This window comes from Rhinoraja longicauda, chromosome 23, assembly GCF_053455715.1.
Source record: "Rhinoraja longicauda isolate Sanriku21f chromosome 23, sRhiLon1.1, whole genome shotgun sequence".
Taxonomy (NCBI): Eukaryota; Metazoa; Chordata; class Chondrichthyes; order Rajiformes; family Arhynchobatidae; genus Rhinoraja; species Rhinoraja longicauda.
This window is the reverse complement of record NC_135975.1, coordinates 35,482,886-35,504,789: the sequence shown is the minus strand read 5'-3', so window position 1 is coordinate 35,504,789 and position 21,904 is coordinate 35,482,886. Positions and strand designations below refer to the sequence as shown.

Here is a 21,904-nt window from a genome sequence, read left to right as displayed (position 1 = left end):
TTTTGAACTTCGGCTACAGTTTCAGGCAAATGCCTCTGATTCAGTTTAATTTAGAGATAAAGCACGGAAACAGGACATTAACACTGTCCTATACACGCTAGGGACAATTTTTACATTTACCAAGCCAATTAACCTACAAACCTGCATGTCTTTGGAGTGTGGGAGGAAACCCACGCAGGTCATGGGGAGAACGTACAAACTCCGTACAGACAGCGCCCGTAGTCGGGATGGAACCCGGGTCTCCGGCGCTGCTTCCGCTGCCACCCGGTGACCAAAACCAATGATCTCAAATAAGGTAAATTACAAAGGTACGAGAGTATAGTGGACTATAAAAACAGGCTGAAAGAATGGTGTAGGAGGAATGGCAGTTATTTTATAATATTCAGCAGTGGAATATCCCAATCACAAAGAGTGAATCAATGAAAATGATTGTTCACAAAGGAGTTCAAAGAATATTTTTTTTAACTAAATCACACAATAGCAAAAGTATTATTGAGAACTATTCAGAATGCAGCAGCAGGGACCAAGCTACTAAAGATAGAGAAAATTTGAGAGTGAACTGGCACGTAACATCAAAATAAATACAAAAGAGAGTGAAACAAGGATCTGCAGTTCACTCTAAACATGTCAAGGAAGCAGGTGTGTGTGGAAAATGTATCCACATTTTGTACTTTCTAGATGATTGTAATTTGAGAAATGTTTGCACCCTTTTCAAAGTTTCACACAATTTTGGAAGGGTCCCGACCTAAAATGTCACCTGTCTACATTCTCCAGAGATATTGCCGGAGTTACTCCTGCACTTTGTGTTTTTGTAAACCAAAAATGGTTGCTAAGCTAAGAGAAACATTTGTGTGCTGGGGTCTACTATTACAAAAGGTGAGATAAAGATATTGGAGCTATCTCAACCTGTTAGCTGTTGAAATGCCTAAATATGGCACATGAGATAAGCATGTTGGACATTATGTGTAGGAATGTCCTGCAGATGCTGGTTTACAACAAAGATAGACAAATTACTCCAGCATTTTGTGTCTATCTGTTGGACTTTAATTGGATCCACTAATTGGCACACAGCTCTATTTACACCTTTGGCGGCACGGTGGCGCAGCAGTGGAGTTGCTGCCTTATAGCACCAGAGACCCGGGTTCGATCCTGACTACGGGTCCTGTGTGTACGGAGTTTGTTCGTTCTCCCCGTGACCGCGTGGGTTTTCTCTGGGAGCTCCGCACTCCAAAGACGTACATGTTTGTAGTTAATTGGCTTGGTGTAAATGTAAAAATTGTCCCGAGTATGTGTAGGATAGTGCTAGTGTACTGGTCAGTGCAGACTCAGTGGGCCGAAGGGCCTGTTTCCGCGCTGTATCTCTAAACTAAAACTAAACTACAGCATCTTTTTACCAATGTAATTTTGGTCTCAGATTAACCAATGTAGTTACACCACACTAATTTAGATCCTTTTTGGAAAGTGACTGGGATGTAGCCTCGTGGTAAAATGTGGCTTGGCCATAAGCAACAGGTGACAGGCATGATTTGCAAAGCTGTTTCAGATTGGTTTACCTTGGTCATTGAGATATACACATGGAGATGGGTCCTTTGGCGCACCAAGTCCGGGCCAACCCTCAATGTTTACCCCACATTCTCATCAACTACAACACACTAGGGTTAATTTAAAGGAGCCACTTCAGCACCATAGGCATGTTTTCACTGGAGTTTAGAAGAACGAGAGGGGATCTTATTGAGACATATAAAATTATAAAAGGACTGGACAAGCTAGATGTAAGGAAAAATGTTCCCAATGTTGGGGGAGTCCAGAACCAGGGGCCACAGTCTTAGAATAAAGGGGAGGCCATTTAAAACTGAGGTGAGAAGGAACTTTTTCACCCAGAGAGTTGTGAATTTGTGGAATTCTCTGCCACAGAAGGCAGTGGATGCCAAATCACTGGATGGATTTAAGAGAGAGTTAGATAGACCTCAAGGAGCTAGTGGAATCAAGGGATATGGGGAGAAGGCAGGCACGGGTTACTGATTGTGGATGATCAGCCATGATCACAATGAATGGCGGTGCTGGCTCGAAGGGCCGAATGGCCTCCTCCTGCACCTATTTTCTATGTTTCTATACCTGCGCATTTAAGAGATGTAGGAGGAAACCTGTGTGGTCACGGAAAATGTGCAACTCCACGCAGGCACCACCAGGGGTCAGGGTTGTACCCAAGTCTGGAGCTTGAAGCATCGACTGGCTCTGTATCTGTGCCACTGTGCAGGTCTTCCTGACTTGCTCAACCCAACACTCGAGAACTGTACCAAGTCACCTGTTACCAGAGTCAGCCATGCTGACATTTTTTTAGCTTGTATCAGCAGGTCCAAATTAATTATATACCCAGAATTAAAGAAATCAGGTGCAATATTTAATTTAAAATAAAAAATAAATTGGTTTCTTTACTTATTCATTGCAATGATTGTCAGCAGGTCCAGTGAGAAGTTTTGATGAGTTTTTAGCAAATTATGCAACGTGCTGGTAATGTTTAATGTACAATGACTATAAATTGACAACGTCCCTTGCACATTTTATTTGCAGGTGGGGTGTGTTTGCAGGTGCTTTCTGTTGATTCTGACTGCTGACTAATCAGTGATGCTTTCTTTCACTGTGCGTGTGAAGGATGAATGGCTGACAGTTCCCTGTAAAGATTCCTCATATAACATCCAGTGGTTGGGCCGGGAAGCTCTGAGGCGCTACATGAAAGCGAAGGTGGATGATGGTGGCCTGGGCTGTGTGGAAGATATGACGTTCCTGGTGAGACGCTGTCAGGGGCCGAGTCTGTTAGATCCTAATGATGCCATCGGCGATGTCTTGCAAGATAAAGACTTCATCCAGATTGGTAGGTCAATGCAGAAACCGATGTTGTCCTTGCATCAACTGCAAGAGATGCAACACCTGCCCCTATACCTCCTCCTTCGGCTCCATCCAGGGACCCCAACAGTCCTGTTAGGTGAGGCAGAGGTTTACCTGCACCTCCTCCAGCCTCATCTACTGTATCTGTTGCTCCCGCTATATATCGGCAAGACCAAGCGCAGACTGGTCGATCGTTGCACTGAACACCTTCGCTCAGCCCACCTTGGACTATGCAATCTCCTGGTTGCCAAACATTTTAACTCCCCACTCCATTCCTCTTACTGACCTTTCTGGCCTGGGCCTCCTCCACAGTCAGAGTGAGGCCACACGCAAATTGGAGGAACAGCACCTCATATTTTGCTTGGGTAGCTCACACCCTAACGGTATGATATTGATTTCTCTAACTTCAAGTAACCCTTGCTTTCCCTCTCTCCCCAACCCTAGTCATCGTACTAGCTGTGTTTCCCTTCGTTATCGCCTCTTTCACAGCCAACAATGGACCATTGTGGGCTCCACCTTTCCTGGGTTATCGATGCCAGCTCTGATTTGTTCTGTACCTTTTCATACCTCTAGTTTCCCTTTACCCTGACTCTCAGTCTGGGGAAGGGTCTCGACCTGAAACACCACCTATTCCTTTTCTCCAGAGATGCTGCCTGACCAGCTGTGTTACTCCAACATTTTGTGTTCTATTAATCATCACGTCAGGAAAAATTATCAGCATTTTTTCCCCTCTCAGAGAAATTCATCATGGTCATGGAACATATATCACAGGAACAGGCCCTTTGGCCCACAATATCTGTGTTGACAGGATGTCTAATTAACTTAATCCCTTCTGCCTGGAGATCCATATCCCTCCCATCCCTGCATTTTCTGCATACCTGTCTCATCAGCATCGGTGGTCACTCGAAGCGAGTATGACTGTCCTTTTAGGATGCCTGTGCGTGACTTTGTTTAACGTGGAGAGACTGGTGCACAGACAGCCACCACCAAAGATACTAGAGGAGCAAGATGAACCACTCCGTCAAAATCGCCTATAATGAAGTGTAGTCGCAAAGGAGCGTAACGCCCGCCATTTTAGTAAGCAAACCCCACCGTTCGCTCTGCCTCTCGCAGTGTCATCTGTTTTGGGGAAACAGTATGCATGATGAAACCATAAAAAATTGGTATTTCACCCTGTGCGTGAAGGAGAGATATAGGAGGTCCTTCCTTCCCACTGCTGTGAGACTGTACAACCAGCACTGTTCCCAGCAGACGAGTCAACAGTAACAGCTAAGAACACACAGAAAACTGATGACAATTTATGTATCTTTTATTTATAATGAATTCTCTCTTGCTGTCCACTTTGCTGCTGTAGCAATGTAAATTTCCCCGGTGTGGAACGAATAAAGGAATATATTATATTATTATTAAAAATGCAGAATATATCTCATCTATCAATTCACAGATTTTTGTTATTTTTCTTTTAAAATGTTTCTGCAAGTTTCTGCCTACTAAAATGGCATCGTGACATATCTCGGTTTTTAGGGTCGAGTGGTCTGTCTTGCTCTGCTCTATTATCTTTGGCCACCACACGGTCCTTGACAGATCTGGGTCAGGATCTGGCATGGAGTCCAAGACGACCGGGGACCCTTTTCTGCTGCAGCCTTCAGGGGCCAACCCCTCGAGACTTTGACAATTCCACCCTGGGAAAAAAGGTTATGTATTTCTATTCTTAAACGCTGATGTTCCAGAGAAAACAATCTAGGTTTGACCAACCTCTTCTTGTGGCCAATACCAGCAGCTTCCTGGTAAACCTCCTGCACCTTCCCCAAAGCCTTCCCATCCTTCCTGTAATGGTGTGACCAGAACTGCATACAATACTCCAAATGCGGCCTAACCAAAATATAGAGAGCACAAGGTGCTGGAGTAACTCAGCTGGTTAAGCAGTATCTCTGGAGGGCATGAATAGATGACATCTCAGGCTGGGACCCTTCTTCAGATCCGAAGAAGGGTTGCAACACAAGACCTCACCTTTCCATGTCCTCCAGAGATGTTGCCTGTCCCATTGAGTTACTCCAGCACTTTTGGTTCCATGCATGACTCCAGCACCTGCAGTTCCTTGTGTCTCCAAAGTCTTATAGCACTGCGTCATAACTTCCTGATTCTTATACTCAATGCCCTGACCAAATAAGATAAGCACTTTCTTTCCCACTCTATCTACTGGTGTTGCCACTTTCAGGGACCTATGTATCTAGACCTCAAGATCCCTCTGCACATCAATGCTGTTGAGGGTCTTGCCATCAATTGTACACCTTCCCCTAGATTAACACAAACTGGAGCAACTCAGTGGGTCAGGCAGCACCTCCGGCGTAAATTAATAGGTGATGTTTAGGGTCGGAACCCTTATTCAGACTCAAAACTGTCTGAAGAAGGGTTCCGACCCGAAACGTCACCTGTGCCTTTTCTCCAGAGATGCTGCCTAATCGGCTGAATTACTCCAGCAGTTTGTGCCGATCTTCAGTGTAAACCCGAATCTGCAATTCCTTCCTACACATTTACCTTCCCCTTGCATTGCAATGTACAACACCTCACAGATCCAAATCCATCTGCCGTTCTTCCACGCATTTCTGTAGTTGATCTATATCCTGCTGAATACTTTGACAGCCTATCTCACTGACCGCAACTCCAGCAATCTTGGTGTCATCTGCAAACTTACTAACAACCCATCTCCACTTATGTCCGAGTCATTGATGTACACCAGAAACAACAGAGTTCTCAGCACAGATCCCTGCCATGTATTAAACTGCACTAGTTTGTATTTGTTGCCTCACTAGCACATGGCCTGGGCAATCATCCAAAAATCAAAACTCTGGCAGTCCTGTATTTTAATCAATTCCTCAAATTCTCTTGTGTGGGAAGGAACTGCAGATGCTGATTTATACCGAAGATAGACACAAAATGCCGGAGTAACTCAGCGGGACAGGCAGCATCTCTCATCATCGTGTTTACATCGGTCTGAAGAAGGGTCACCCATTCCTTCTCTCCAGAGATGCTGCCTGTCCCGCTGAGTTACTCCAGCATTTGCGTCTACCGTAAATTCTCTTTGCAGGACGTAAATTCCCTTTGTACCTTTCAATGGTATCATGACTCTGGCTGCTCACTCTCCTCTCTCACGTTGCCTTATGCCCACTCAGAGACATCCTTGACCCTGGCACCAGCGAGGCCACAAACTGTGTAGGAAGGAACTGCAGAGGCTGCTGTGGGCAAGCCGGGCCTGCTGGCGGTCCTCCATCATCGCTATGAAGCGGGCGATCCCTGGCTCTCTGACTGCAGTGAGCAATCTTCAGTCCATGGCGGGTGGATCCTCCATCATTGGTCGGCGGTGACGGGCCGGGCCAGCTTGCCATGGCACTACCGGCCCGCGGCTTGCCTGGACCAACGAGGGTCATTATGGTACATTCAAATATATTAACTGTGCTATCCTGAGCCTAACAAGCCTTTTGGTTTCTCCATTACAGTTATCCAAGGGCAAGAAGCTGAACTGGATGCATTGAACACAAACTTTGCCTCTCTGTATCCTTTCTTTTGGATTTACTTCATCCAGATAGTTAACAATTGTGTTCATGTTGCCCTTGTACTCACTCCTTTCTCCAAAGTCAACTTCCAGTTTGAATTGTCTAAAGTTCTGCCTTGGTAAATCTTGCGGAGTTCATCATTGCATTGCTAATTCATTGCAGAAGTCACAAGATCACAAAATGATGACGAGAACTGGTATTTGATCCATTCTAGATCCTCTCCATAGAGCCTCTCTGATTCTCCCACTTTAATATCTCGTTGTTTCTTAAAGTAATCCAGAATGTCAACTCCACCATGCTATGTCCAAATGCATTCTACCCTTGGCCCAGTGAAGTGCAATATGTAAGTGTGGGTTCACACAAAGGGTGGTGGCTGTATGGAACGAGCTGCCGGAGGAGGCAGTTGAGGCAGGGACTACCATGACGTTTGAGAAACATTGAGACAGGGCAGATATAGAGGGATATGGGTCACACTCAGGCAGGTGGGACTAGCGTAGATAGGACATGTTGGCCGGTGCAGGCAAGTTGAGCTGAAGGGCCTGTTTCCACGCTGTCAGACTCTTATGGAATCAAAATCAGACTGTGAAAGGTGTGTCAGCTTTGTTGTTTAGCTAGAGGGAATTGCAGCTCCTCAAATGGACTGGACAGAGAGCCGGTCAATGCGGAGGTGGTAAAGGGTTCTGGAGAGCTGTCGATGACATTGGTCTGAGGTAGTTGTAATGTTAGTGGGCCGGATATCAAATGATGATGAGGCAGAGTACAGGAAGGAGATTGTGAACCTTGTGACCTGATCTGGACAATAACCTTTCTCTCAATATCAGCAAGACAAAGGAGATAGTGAATGACTTCAAGAAGCGAAGCGGTCTGCATAATCCAGCATGCAGCGAGGGCGCCAAAGTAGAGATTATCAGTAACCTATAAGCTCCTTTTTTAAAAAATGTTATCACTGCTACACAGAGTTCTGTTATACTTCAACAGCCTTCTCAGCTTCACTGCCACTTTCCAGAGTCCAGAGTCAAGAGTGTTTAATCGTCACATGTCCCAGATAGAACAATGACATTCTTACTCGCTGCAGCACAACAGAATATGTAAACATAGTGCACTGTAAACCATATGATAAACGAGAGAGAGAAAGGTTCAGTGTGTGTTTCTATACACATACACCCACACACATATACACACACACACACACACACACACACACACACACACACACACACACACACACACACACACACACACACATACACACACATATATATATATATATATATATGTTCACATACACATACACACATACTCAAACAAAAAACAATAATAGTGCAATAACAATAATAACAATAGTCTATTGTAGTTCAGAGCTTATTTGGAGGTTGCAGTGTTTAACAGCCTGATGGCTGTGGAGAAGAAGCTGGACATTACAGTTTTCAGGCTCCTGTATTTCTTGGCAGGGGTGAGATGAGTGTGTGGCCAGGGTGGTGTGGGTCTCTGATGGTGTGGGTGTGTGGGCGTGGGCCAGGGTGGTGTGGGTCTCTGATGGTGTGGGTGTGGGCCAGGGTGGTGTGGGTCTCTGATGGTGTGGGTGTGGGCCAGGGTGGTGTGGGTCTCTGATGGTGTGGGTGTGGGCCAGGGTGGTGAGGGTCTCTGATGGTGTGGGCGTGGGCCAGGGTGGTGAGGGTCTCTGATGATGTGGGTGTGGGCCAGGGTGGTGTGGGCCAGGGTGGTGTGGGCCAGGGTGGTGTGGGTCTCTGATGGTGTGGGCATGGGCCAGGGTGGTGTGGGTCTCTGATCATGAGTGTGTGGCCAGGGTGGTGAGGGTCTCTGATGGTGTGAGTGTGTGGCCAGGGTGGTGTGGGTCTCTGATCATGAGTGTGTGGCCAGGGTGGTGAGGGTCTCTGATGGTGTGGGTGTGGGCCAGGGTGGTGAGGGTCTCTGATGGTGTGGGTGTGGGCCAGGGTGGTGTGGGTCTCTGATGGTGTGGGTGTGGGCCAGGGTGGTGTGGGTCTCTGATGGTGTGGGTGTGGGCCAGGGTGGTGTGGGTCTCTGATGGTGTGGGTGTGGGCCAGGGTGATGTGGGTCTCTGATGGTGTGGGTGTGGGCCAGGGTGGTGTGGGTCTCTGATGGTGTGGGTGTGGGCCAGGGTGGTGAGGGTCTCTGATGGTGTGGGTGTGGGCCAGGGTGGTGTGGGTCTCTGATGATACTGGCTGCCTTTTTGAGGCAGCGACTCTGATAAATCGCTTTGATGGTGAGGAAGTCAGAGCTGGTGATGGACTGGGCAGCGTTCACCACTTTTCGCAGTCTTTTCTGCTCCTGGGCGTTCAACTTGCTGAATCAGGCTGTGATGCAACCAGTCAATGTGCTCTCTACTGTACACCTGTAGAAGCTCAAGAGAATCTTCTCTGACATACTGAATCTCCTTAATCTTCTCAGGAAGTGGAGGCGTTGATGTGCTTTATTTATAATTGCATCAGTGTGCTAGGTCCAGGAAAGATCTTCGGAAATATGCATGTCCAGGAATTTGAAGGTTATGACTGTCTCCACCATAAACAGGGTTGTGTGTCCTCATCCTTCCTCTTCCAAAGTCCACATTCAGTTCATTGGTTTTACTGATATTGAGAGCCAAGTTGTTGTGTTGGCACCATTAGGTCAATCTCACTTCTATACTTATCACTATCTGTAATCCGCCCACAACAGTGGTGTCATCGGCGAACTTGAAGATGGAGTTGGCACTGTCACGAGTATAGAGTGAGTCGAGCAGGGGGATGAGCACGCAGTTCATTTATCATTCAAGTTGAATGATAAATGAATGCTCACACTTTAGTACCATGTCCCTGCTACAACATAGCTTTAAGTCACCTGGGAAAATTCTCGACTCATTTCCCATGGCAGCTGATTGATACTCTTCCTAAGTGTGATTATCATGTACTTTGGGATGAAAGCATTTGTTGATTTCAGTTCATTTTCACAAATCGATCTACTTTTCCCCACCTCTCAACCGATGAACTGTTATTTTGATCTTACAATTCCTTAATATGTAAATATAGGATGCATTCAGATACTCAGCAGGTAAGTGTGCAGAGTGTGCATGTTCATTGACACAAAACTGCTCCAAAGTAGGTGAGGCAGCTGTGTAGAAATAGTGTGGCTCGGGGTAGGGTTGCTGCCTAGCAGAGCCAGAGACCCGGGTTCCACCCTACCTCCCCGTGCTGTCTGTGTGGAGTTTGTACGTTCTCCCCGTGACCTGCGTGGGTTTTCCCCAGTGTTCCGGTTTCCTCCCACACTCCAAAGACGTACAGGTTTGTAGGTTAATTGGCTTCGGTAAAAATTGTAAATTGTCCCTGGTGTGTAGGATAGTATAGTAGGATAATGTATGGGAATCACTGGTCAGCACAGACACGGTGGGCTGAAGGGGCTGTTTCTGCACAGTATCTCTAAACTAAACTACACTAAACTAAATCTGCAGTGGTCTATAGTTATTTTTTTTGAGTGATTTTGTTTATTCCTCCCTATTCAGTACATGTACTTGGATGGAAACAGCTTAACAACACAACAACTTGTCCAGCTTGGCAAGGGGAGCTACAAAATCAAGGTGATATGTTGACTGAAACTTCCAGTGATACCTGAATGTTCAAGGACATGTGGTATTACACAAAATAGACACAATGTGCTGGAGTAATTCAACGGGTCAGGCAGCATCTCTGGAGAAAAGAAAATAGGTGACTTTTTGAGTCGGAACCCTAAAAGATAGTTGGTGTGGGGGAGTGGAGTTGGGTGGTGGGGGGGGGGGGGGGGGGTTGGGGGTTGGGGGGGGGGTGGTTAGGGTGGATGGAACTGGAGGTGAGAAAAGGCCAGAACAAATCAGGGCTGGCAACGGATGATCTCAGGAAGGGTAGAGCCCATAATGGTCCATTGTTGGCTGGGGAAGAGGTGATAACAAGAGGGATACAAGAATGCGAACAGTGGAACTAGCAGGACGTCTATGGCGGGTGTAGGGGCGGAGAGAGAGGGAATGCAAGAGTTACTGGAAATTAGAGAGATCAATGTTCATACGGCTGGGTTGTCAGCTGCCCAAGCAAAATATTGCACAAGTGGGTTTTTCTTTCAGCTTGCCACTGATGTTGAAAGAAGGGTCAACAAATCACGGGACCTGGTGGAAAGAGTCATCAAGGAAGGGCAAGGTCATGTCTTATTTGATCTCAAAATCTGTTTGAAATTAATTTAAATAATATTAAGTAAATTATGTAACTTTAAAATTCAGGTGTCTATCCCACAAATAACACCTTGCGATTGCAAATATTTTGTTTTCTAGTTGTTTACGGAATAAACACGGGCTTTGGGAGGTTTGCCGGGACAGTTATTGCCCCAGATAAACTTGTGTGAGTATATTCTAACGTGACACGGCACTGTGAGAGTGTCTGTCACACTCGTGTGTGTATGTTCCACTGTCACACTGCACTGTGAGACTGTCTGTCACACTCGTGTGTGTATGTTCCACTGTGACACTGCACTGTGAGAGTGTCTGTCACACTCGTGTGTGTGTGTTCCACTGTCACACTGCACTGTCAGACTGTCACACTCGTGTGTGTGTGTTCCACTGTCACACTGCACTGTGAGAGTGTCTGTCACACTCGTGTGTGTATGTTCCACTGTCACACTGCACTGTGAGAGTGTCACACTCGTGTGTGTATGTTCCACTGTCACACTGCACTGTGAGAGTGTCACACTCGTGTGTGTATGTTCCACTGTCACACTGCACTGTGAGAGTGTCTGTCACACTCGTGTGTGTATGTTCCACTGTCACACTGCACTGTGAGACTATCTGTCACACTCGTGTGTGTATGTTCCACTGTCACACTGCACTGTGAGAGTGTCTGTCACACTCGTGTGTGTGTGTGTTCCACTGTCACACTGCACTGTGAGAGTGTCTGTCACACTCGTGTGTGTGTGTTCCACTGTCACACTGCACTGTGAGAGTGTCTGTCACACTCGTGTGTGTGTGTTCCACTGTCACACTGCACTGTGAGAGTGTCTGTCACACTCGTGTGTGTGTGTTCCACTGTCACACTGCACTGTGAGAGTGTCTGTCACACTCGTGTGTGTGTGTTCCACTGTCACACTGCACTGTGAGAGTGTCTGTCACACTCGTGTGTGTGTGTTCCACTGTCACACTGCACTGTGAGAGTGTCTGTCACACTCGTGTGTGTGTGTTCCACTGTCACACTGCACTGTGAGAGTGTCTGTCACACTCGTGTGTGTGTGTTCCACTGTCACACTGCACTGTGAGAGTGTCTGTCACACTCGTGTGTGTGTGTTCCACTGTCACACTGCACTGTGAGAGTGTCTGTCACACTCGTGTGTGTGTGTTCCACTGTCACACTGCACTGTGAGAGTGTCTGTCACACTCGTGTGTGTGTGTTCCACTGTCACACTGCACTGTGAGAGTGTCTGTCACACTCGTGTGTGTGTGTTCCACTGTCACACTGCACTGTGAGAGTGTCTGTCACACTCGTGTGTGTGTGTTCCACTGTCACACTGCACTGGGAGAGTGTCTGTCACACTCGTGTGTGTGTGTTCCACTGTCACACTGCACTGGGAGAGTGTCTGTCACACTCGTGTGTGTGTGTTCCACTGTCACACTGCACTGGGAGAGTGTCTGTCACACTCGTGTGTGTGTGTTCCACTGTCACACTGCACTGTGAGAGTGTCTGTCACACTCGTGTGTGTGTGTGTTCCACTGTCACACTGCACTGTGAGAGTGTCTGTCACACTCGTGTGTGTGTGTGTTCCACTGTCACACTGCACTGTGAGAGTGTCTGTCACACTCGTGTGTGTGTGTTCCACTGTCACACTGCACTGTGAGAGTGTCTGTCACACTCGTGTGTGTGTGTGTTCCACTGTCACACTGCACTGTGAGAGTGTCTGTCACACTCGTGTGTGTGTGTTCCACTGTCACACTGCACTGTGAGAGTGTCTGTCACACTCGTGTGTGTGTGTTCCACTGTCACACTGCACTGTGAGAGTGTCTGTCACACTCGTGTGTGTGTGTTCCACTGTCACACTGCACTGTGAGAGTGTCTGTCACACTCGTGTGTGTGTGTTCCACTGTCACACTGCACTGTGAGAGTGTCTGTCACACTCGTGTGTGTGTGTGTTCCACTGTCACACTGCACTGTGAGAGTGTCTGTCACACTCGTGTGTGTGTGTTCCACTGTCACACTGCACTGTGAGAGTGTCTGTCACACTCGTGTGTGTGTGTTCCACTGTCACACTGCACTGTGAGAGTGTCTGTCACACTCGTGTGTGTGTGTTCCACTGTCACACTGCACTGTGAGAGTGTCTGTCACACTCGTGTGTGTGTGTTCCACTGTCACACTGCACTGTGAGAGTGTCTGTCACACTCGTGTGTGTGTGTGTTCCACTGTCACACTGCACTGTGAGAGTGTCTGTCACACTCGTGTGTGTGTGTTCCACTGTCACACTGCACTGTGAGAGTGTCTGTCACACTCGTGTGTGTGTGTTCCACTGTCACACTGCACTGGGAGAGTGTCTGTCACACTCGTGTGTGTGTGTTCCACTGTCACACTGCACTGGGAGAGTGTCTGTCACACTCGTGTGTGTGTGTTCCACTGTCACACTGCACTGGGAGAGTGTCTGTCACACTCGTGTGTGTGTGTGTTCCACTGTCACACTGCACTGTGAGAGTGTCTGTCACACTCGTGTGTGTGTGTTCCACTGTCACTGCACTGTGAGAGTGTCTGTCACACTCGTGTGTGTGTGTTCCACTGTCACACTGCACTGTGAGAGTGTCTGTCACACTCGTGTGTGTGTGTGTGTTCCACTGTCACACTGCACTGTGAGAGTGTCTGTCACACTCGTGTGTGTGTGTTCCACTGTCACACTGCACTGTGAGAGTGTCTGTCACACTCGTGTGTGTGTGTTCCACTGTCACACTGCACTGTCAGACTGTCACACTCGTGTGTGTGTGTTCCACTGTCACACTGCACTGTGAGAGTGTCTGTCACACTCGTGTGTGTGTGTTCCACTGTCACACTGCACTGTGAGAGTGTCTGTCACACTCGTGTGTGTGTGTTCCACTGTCACACTGCACTGTGAGAGTGTCTGTCACACTCGTGTGTGTGTGTTCCACTGTCACACTGCACTGTGAGAGTGTCTGTCACACTCGTGTGTGTGTGTTCCACTGTCACACTGCACTGTGAGAGTGTCTGTCACACTCGTGTGTGTGTGTGTTCCACTGTCACACTGCACTGTGAGAGTGTCTGTCACACTCGTGTGTGTGTGTTCCACTGTCACACTGCACTGTGAGAGTGTCTGTCACACTCGTGTGTGTGTGTTCCACTGTCACACTGCACTGTGAGAGTGTCTGTCACACTCGTGTGTGTGTGTTCCACTGTCACACTGCACTGTCAGACTGTCACACTCGTGTGTGTGTGTTCCACTGTCACACTGCACTGTGAGAGTGTCTGTCACACTCTTGTGTGTGTGTTCCACTGTCACACTGCACTGTGAGAGTGTCTGTCACACTCGTGTGTGTGTGTTCCACTGTCACACTGCACCGTGAGAGTGTCTGTCACACTCGTGTGTGTGTGTTCCACTGTCACACTGCACTGTGAGAGTGTCTGTCACACTCGTGTGTGTGTGTTCCACTGTCACACTGCACTGGGAGAGTGTCTGTCACACTCGTGTGTGTGTGTTCCACTGTCACACTGCACTGGGAGAGTGTCTGTCACACTCGTGTGTGTGTGTTCCACTGTCACACTGCACTGGGAGAGTGTCTGTCACACTCGTGTGTGTGTGTGTTCCACTGTCACACTGCACTGTGAGAGTGTCTGTCACACTCGTGTGTGTGTGTTCCACTGTCACACTGCACTGTGAGAGTGTCTGTCACACTCGTGTGTGTGTGTTCCACTGTCACACTGCACTGTGAGAGTGTCTGTCACACTCGTGTGTGTGTGTTCCACTGTCACACTGCACTGTGAGAGTGTCTGTCACACTCGTGTGTGTGTGTTCCACTGTCACACTGCACTGTGAGAGTGTCTGTCACACTCGTGTGTGTGTGTTCCACTGTCACACTGCACTGTGAGAGTGTCTGTCACACTCGTGTGTGTGTGTTCCACTGTCACACTGCACTGTGAGAGTGTCTGTCACACTCGTGTGTGTGTGTTCCACTGTCACACTGCACTGTCAGACTGTCACACTCGTGTGTGTGTGTTCCACTGTCACACTGCACTGTCAGACTGTCACACTCGTGTGTGTGTGTTCCACTGTCACACTGCACTGTGAGAGTGTCTGTCACACTCGTGTGTGTGTGTTCCACTGTCACACTGCACTGTGAGAGTGTCTGTCACACTCGTGTGTGTGTGTTCCACTGTCACACTGCACTGTGAGAGTGTCTGTCACACTCGTGTGTGTGTGTTCCACTGTCACACTGCACTGGGAGAGTGTCTGTCACACTCGTGTGTGTGTGTTCCACTGTCACACTGCACTGGGAGAGTGTCTGTCACACTCGTGTGTGTGTGTTCCACTGTCACACTGCACTGGGAGAGTGTCTGTCACACTCGTGTGTGTGTGTGTTCCACTGTCACACTGCACTGTGAGAGTGTCTGTCACACTCGTGTGTGTGTGTGTTCCACTGTCACACTGCACTGTGAGAGTGTCTGTCACACTCGTGTGTGTGTGTGTTCCACTGTCACACTGCACTGTGAGAGTGTCTGTCACACTCGTGTGTGTGTTCCACTGTCACACTGCACTGTGAGAGTGTCTGTCACACTCGTGTGTGTGTGTTCCACTGTCACACTGCACTGTGAGAGTGTCTGTCACACTCGTGTGTGTGTGTTCCACTGTCACACTGCACTGTGAGAGTGTCTGTCACACTCGTGTGTGTGTGTTCCACTGTCACACTGCACTGTGAGAGTGTCTGTCACACTCGTGTGTGTGTGTTCCACTGTCACACTGCACTGTGAGAGTGTCTGTCACACTCGTGTGTGTGTGTTCCACTGTCACACTGCACTGTGAGAGTGTCTGTCACACTCGTGTGTGTGTGTTCCACTGTCACACTGCACTGTGAGAGTGTCTGTCACACTCGTGTGTGTGTGTTCCACTGTCACACTGCACTGTGAGAGTGTCTGTCACACTCGTGTGTGTGTGTTCCACTGTCACACTGCACTGTGAGAGTGTCTGTCACACTCGTGTGTGTGTGTTCCACTGTCACACTGCACTGTGAGAGTGTCTGTCACACTCGTGTGTGTGTGTTCCACTGTCACACTGCACTGTGAGAGTGTCTGTCACACTCGTGTGTGTGTGTTCCACTGTCACACTGCACTGTGAGAGTGTCTGTCACACTCGTGTGTGTGTGTTCCACTGTCACACTGCACTGTGAGAGTGTCTGTCACACTCGTGTGTGTGTGTTCCACTGTCACACTGCACTGTGAGAGTGTCTGTCACACTCGTGTGTGTGTGTTCCACTGTCACACTGCACTGTGAGAGTGTCTGTCACACTCGTGTGTGTGTGTTCCACTGTCACACTGCACTGTGAGAGTGTCTGTCACACTCGTGTGTGTGTGTTCCACTGTCACACTGCACTGTCAGACTGTCACACTCGTGTGTGTGTGTTCCACTGTCACACTGCACTGTGAGAGTGTCTGTCACACTCGTGTGTGTGTGTTCCACTGTCACACTGCACTGTGAGAGTGTCTGTCACACTCGTGTGTGTGTGTTCCACTGTCACACTGCACTGTGAGAGTGTCTGTCACACTCGTGTGTGTGTGTTCCACTGTCACACTGCACTGTGAGAGTGTCTGTCACACTCGTGTGTGTGTGTTCCACTGTCACACTGCACTGTGAGAGTGTCTGTCACACTCGTGTGTGTGTGTTCCACTGTCACACTGCACTGTGAGAGTGTCTGTCACACTCGTGTGTGTGTGTTCCACTGTCACACTGCACTGTCAGACTGTCACACTCGTGTGTGTGTGTTCCACTGTCACACTGCACTGTGAGAGTGTCTGTCACACTCGTGTGTGTGTGTTCCACTGTCACACTGCACTGTGAGAGTGTCTGTCACACTCGTGTGTGTGTGTTCCACTGTCACACTGCACTGTGAGAGTGTCTGTCACACTCGTGTGTGTGTGTTCCACTGTCACACTGCACTGTGAGAGTGTCTGTCAAACTCGTGTGTGTGTGTTCCACTGTCACACTGCACTGTGAGAGTGTCTGTCACACTCGTGTGTGTGTGTTCCACTGTCACACTGCACTGTGAGAGTGTCTGTCACACTCGTGTGTGTGTGTTCCACTGTCACACTGCACTGTGAGAGTGTCTGTCACACTCGTGTGTGTGTGTTCCACTGTCACACTGCACTGTCAGACTGTCACACTCGTGTGTGTGTGTTCCACTGTCACACTGCACTGTGAGAGTGTCTGTCACACTCGTGTGTGTGTGTTCCACTGTCACACTGCACTGTGAGAGTGTCTGTCACACTCGTGTGTGTGTGTTCCACTGTCACACTGCACTGTGAGAGTGTCTGTCACACTCGTGTGTGTGTGTTCCACTGTCACACTGCACTGTGAGAGTGTCTGTCACACTCGTGTGTGTGTGTTCCACTGTCACACTGCACTGTGAGAGTGTCTGTCACACTCGTGTGTGTGTGTTCCACTGTCACACTGCACTGGGAGAGTGTCTGTCACACTCGTGTGTGTGTGTTCCACTGTCACACTGCACTGGGAGAGTGTCTGTCACACTCGTGTGTGTGTGTGTTCCACTGTCACACTGCACTGTGAGAGTGTCTGTCACACTCGTGTGTGTGTGTGTTCCACTGTCACACTGCACTGTGAGAGTGTCTGTCACACTCGTGTGTGTGTGTGTTCCACTGTCACACTGCACTGTGAGAGTGTCTGTCACACTCGTGTGTGTGTGTTCCACTGTCACACTGCACTGTGAGAGTGTCTGTCACACTCGTGTGTGTGTGTTCCACTGTCACACTGCACTGTGAGAGTGTCTGTCACACTCGTGTGTGTGTGTTCCACTGTCACACTGCACTGTGAGAGTGTCTGTCACACTCGTGTGTGTGTGTTCCACTGTCACACTGCACTGTCAGACTGTCACACTCGTGTGTGTGTGTTCCACTGTCACACTGCACTGTCAGACTGTCACACTCGTGTGTGTGTGTTCCACTGTCACACTGCACTGTGAGAGTGTCTGTCACACTCGTGTGTGTGTGTTCCACTGTCACACTGCACTGTGAGAGTGTCTGTCACACTCGTGTGTGTGTGTTCCACTGTCACACTGCACTGTGAGAGTGTCTGTCACACTCGTGTGTGTGTGTTCCACTGTCACACTGCACTGTCAGACTGTCACACTCGTGTGTGTGTGTTCCACTGTCACACTGCACTGTGAGAGTGTCTGTCACACTCGTGTGTGTGTTCCACTGTCACACTGCACTGTGAGAGTGTCTGTCACACTCGTGTGTGTGTGTTCCACTGTCACACTGCACTGTGAGAGTGTCTGTCACACTCGTGTGTGTGTGTTCCACTGTCACACTGCACTGTGAGAGTGTCTGTCACACTCGTGTGTGTGTGTTCCACTGTCACACTGCACTGTGAGAGTGTCTGTCACACTCGTGTGTGTGTGTGTTCCACTGTCACACTGCACTGTGAGAGTGTCTGTCACACTCGTGTGTGTGTGTTCCACTGTCACACTGCACTGTGAGAGTGTCTGTCACACTCGTGTGTGTGTGTTCCACTGTCACACTGCACTGTGAGAGTGTCTGTCACACTCGTGTGTGTGTGTTCCACTGTCACACTGCACTGTGAGAGTGTCTGTCACACTCGTGTGTGTGTGTTCCACTGTCACACTGCACTGTGAGAGTGTCTGTCACACTCGTGTGTGTGTGTTCCACTGTCACACTGCACTGTGAGAGTGTCTGTCACACTCGTGTGTGTGTGTTCCACTGTCACACTGCACTGTGAGAGTGTCTGTCACACTCGTGTGTGTGTGTTCCACTGTCACACTGCACTGTGAGAGTGTCTGTCACACTCGTGTGTGTGTGTTCCACTGTCACACTGCACTGTCAGACTGTCACACTCGTGTGTGTGTGTTCCACTGTCACACTGCACTGTGAGAGTGTCTGTCACACTCGTGTGTGTGTGTTCCACTGTCACACTGCACTGTGAGAGTGTCTGTCACACTCGTGTGTGTGTGTTCCACTGTCACACTGCACTGTGAGAGTGTCTGTCACACTCGTGTGTGTGTGTTCCACTGTCACACTGCACTGTGAGAGTGTCTGTCACACTCGTGTGTGTGTGTTCCACTGTCACACTGCACTGTGAGAGTGTCTGTCACACTCGTGTGTGTGTGTTCCACTGTCACACTGCACTGTGAGAGTGTCTGTCACACTCGTGTGTGTGTGTTCCACTGTCACACTGCACTGTGAGAGTGTCTGTCACACTCGTGTGTGTGTGTTCCACTGTCACACTGCACTGTGAGAGTGTCTGTCACACTCGTGTGTGTGTGTTCCACTGTCACACTGCACTGTGAGAGTGTCTGTCACACTCGTGTGTGTGTGTTCCACTGTCACACTGCACTGTGAGAGTGTCTGTCACACTCGTGTGTGTGTGTTCCACTGTCACACTGCACTGTGAGAGTGTCTGTCACACTCGTGTGTGTGTGTTCCACTGTCACACTGCACTGTGAGAGTGTCTGTCACACTCGTGTGTGTGTGTTCCACTGTCACACTGCACTGTGAGAGTGTCTGTCACACTCGTGTGTGTGTGTTCCACTGTCACACTGCACTGTGAGAGTGTCTGTCACACTCGTGTGTGTGTGTTCCACTGTCACACTGCACTGTGAGAGTGTCTGTCACACTCGTGTGTGTGTGTTCCACTGTCACACTGCACTGTGAGAGTGTCTGTCACACTCGTGTGTGTGTGTTCCACTGTCACACTGCACTGTGAGAGTGTCTGTCACACTCGTGTGTGTGTGTTCCACTGTCACACTGCACTGTGAGAGTGTCTGTCACACTCGTGTGTGTGTGTTCCACTGTCACACTGCACTGTGAGAGTGTCTGTCACACTCGTGTGTGTGTGTTCCACTGTCACACTGCACTGTGAGAGTGTCTGTCACACTCGTGTGTGTGTGTTCCACTGTCACACTGCACTGTGAGAGTGTCTGTCACACTCGTGTGTGTGTGTTCCACTGTCACACTGCACTGTGAGAGTGTCTGTCACACTCGTGTGTGTGTGTTCCACTGTCACACTGCACTGTCAGACTGTCACACTCGTGTGTGTGTGTTCCACTGTCACACTGCACTGTGAGAGTGTCTGTCACACTCGTGTGTGTGTGTTCCACTGTCACACTGCACTGTGAGAGTGTCTGTCACACTCGTGTGTGTGTGTTCCACTGTCACACTGCACTGTGAGAGTGTCTGTCACACTCGTGTGTGTGTGTTCCACTGTCACACTGCACTGTGAGAGTGTCTGTCACACTCGTGTGTGTGTGTTCCACTGTCACACTGCACTGGGAGAGTGTCTGTCACACTCGTGTGTGTGTGTTCCACTGTCACACTGCACTGGGAGAGTGTCTGTCACACTCGTGTGTGTGTGTTCCACTGTCACACTGCACTGGGAGAGTGTCTGTCACACTCGTGTGTGTGTGTGTTCCACTGTCACACTGCACTGTGAGAGTGTCTGTCACACTCGTGTGTGTGTGTGTTCCACTGTCACACTGCACTGTGAGAGTGTCTGTCACACTCGTGTGTGTGTGTTCCACTGTCACACTGCACTGTGAGAGTGTCTGTCACACTCGTGTGTGTGTGTTCCACTGTCACACTGCACTGTGAGAGTGTCTGTCACACTCGTGTGTGTGTGTTCCACTGTCACACTGCACTGTCAGACTGTCACACTCGTGTGTGTGTGTGTTCCACTGTCACACTGCACTGTCAGACTGTCACACTCGTGTGTGTGTGTTCCACTGTCACACTGCACTGTGAGAGTGTCTGTCACACTCGTGTGTGTGTGTTCCACTGTCACACTGCACTGTGAGAGTGTCTGTCACACTCGTGTGTGTGTGTTCCACTGTCACACTGCACTGTGAGAGTGTCTGTCACACTCGTGTGTGTGTGTTCCACTGTCACACTGCACCGTGAGAGTGTCTGTCACACTCGTGTGTGTGTGTTCCACTGTCACACTGCACTGTGAGAGTGTCTGTCACACTCGTGTGTGTGTGTTCCACTGTCACACTGCACTGTGAGAGTGTCTGTCACACTCGTGTGTGTGTGTTCCACTGTCACACTGCACTGTGAGAGTGTCTGTCACACTCGTGTGTGTGTGTTCCACTGTCACACTGCACTGTGAGAGTGTCTGTCACACTCGTGTGTGTGTGTTCCACTGTCACACTGCACTGTGAGAGTGTCTGTCACACTCGTGTGTGTGTGTTCCACTGTCACACTGCACTGTGAGAGTGTCTGTCACACTCGTGTGTGTGTGTTCCACTGTCACACTGCACTGTGAGAGTGTCTGTCACACTCGTGTGTGTGTGTTCCACTGTCACACTGCACTGTGAGAGTGTCTGTCACACTCGTGTGTGTGTGTTCCACTGTCACACTGCACTGTGAGAGTGTCTGTCACACTCGTGTGTGTGTGTTCCACTGTCACACTGCACTGTGAGAGTGTCTGTCACACTCGTGTGTGTGTGTTCCACTGTCACACTGCACTGTCAGACTGTCACACTCGTGTGTGTGTGTTCCACTGTCACACTGCACTGTGAGAGTGTCTGTCACACTCGTGTGTGTGTGTTCCACTGTCACACTGCACTGTGAGAGTGTCTGTCACACTCGTGTGTGTGTGTTCCACTGTCACACTGCACTGTGAGAGTGTCTGTCACACTTGTGTGTGTGTGTTCCACTGTCACACTGCACTGTGAGAGTGTCTGTCACACTCGTGTGTGTGTGTTCCACTGTCACACTGCACTGTGAGAGTGTCTGTCACACTCGTGTGTGTGTGTTCCACTGTCACACTGCACTGTGAGAGTGTCTGTCACACTCGTGTGTGTGTGTTCCACTGTCACACTGCACTGTGAGAGTGTCTGTCACACTCGTGTGTGTGTGTTCCACTGTCACACTGCACTGTGAGAGTGTCTGTCACACTCGTGTGTGTGTGTTCCACTGTCACACTGCACTGTGAGAGTGTCTGTCACACTCGTGTGTGTGTGTTCCACTGTCACACTGCACTGTGAGAGTGTCTGTCACACTCGTGTGTGTGTGTTCCACTGTCACACTGCACTGTCAGACTGTCACACTCGTGTGTGTATGTTCCACTGTCACACTGCACTGTCAGACTGTCACACTCGTGTGTGTGTGTTCCACTGTCACACTGCACTGTGAGAGTGTCTGTCACACTCGTGTGTGTGTGTTCCACTGTCACACTGCACTGTGAGAGTGTCTGTCACACTCGTGTGT

The 21,904-nt window shown here is 49.1% G+C and overlaps 1 protein-coding gene across 1 annotated transcript in view; it reads left to right on the top strand.

Moving 5' to 3' along the window:
• The first annotated feature begins 2,625 nt into the window (after positions 1-2,625).
• LOC144605138 (histidine ammonia-lyase-like) overlaps positions 2,626-21,904 on the top strand; it is a 58,844-nt gene continuing 39,565 nt past the window's right edge. Inside the window, exons 1-6 of the mRNA XM_078420214.1 lie at positions 2,626-2,872; positions 6,384-6,438; positions 9,485-9,506; positions 9,955-10,029; positions 10,546-10,618; positions 10,750-10,816. Of these exons, the coding sequence (XP_078276340.1) occupies positions 2,626-2,872; positions 6,384-6,438; positions 9,485-9,506; positions 9,955-10,029; positions 10,546-10,618; positions 10,750-10,816 (539 nt within the window). The remainder of the gene's footprint in view (positions 2,873-6,383; positions 6,439-9,484; positions 9,507-9,954; positions 10,030-10,545; positions 10,619-10,749; positions 10,817-21,904) is intronic.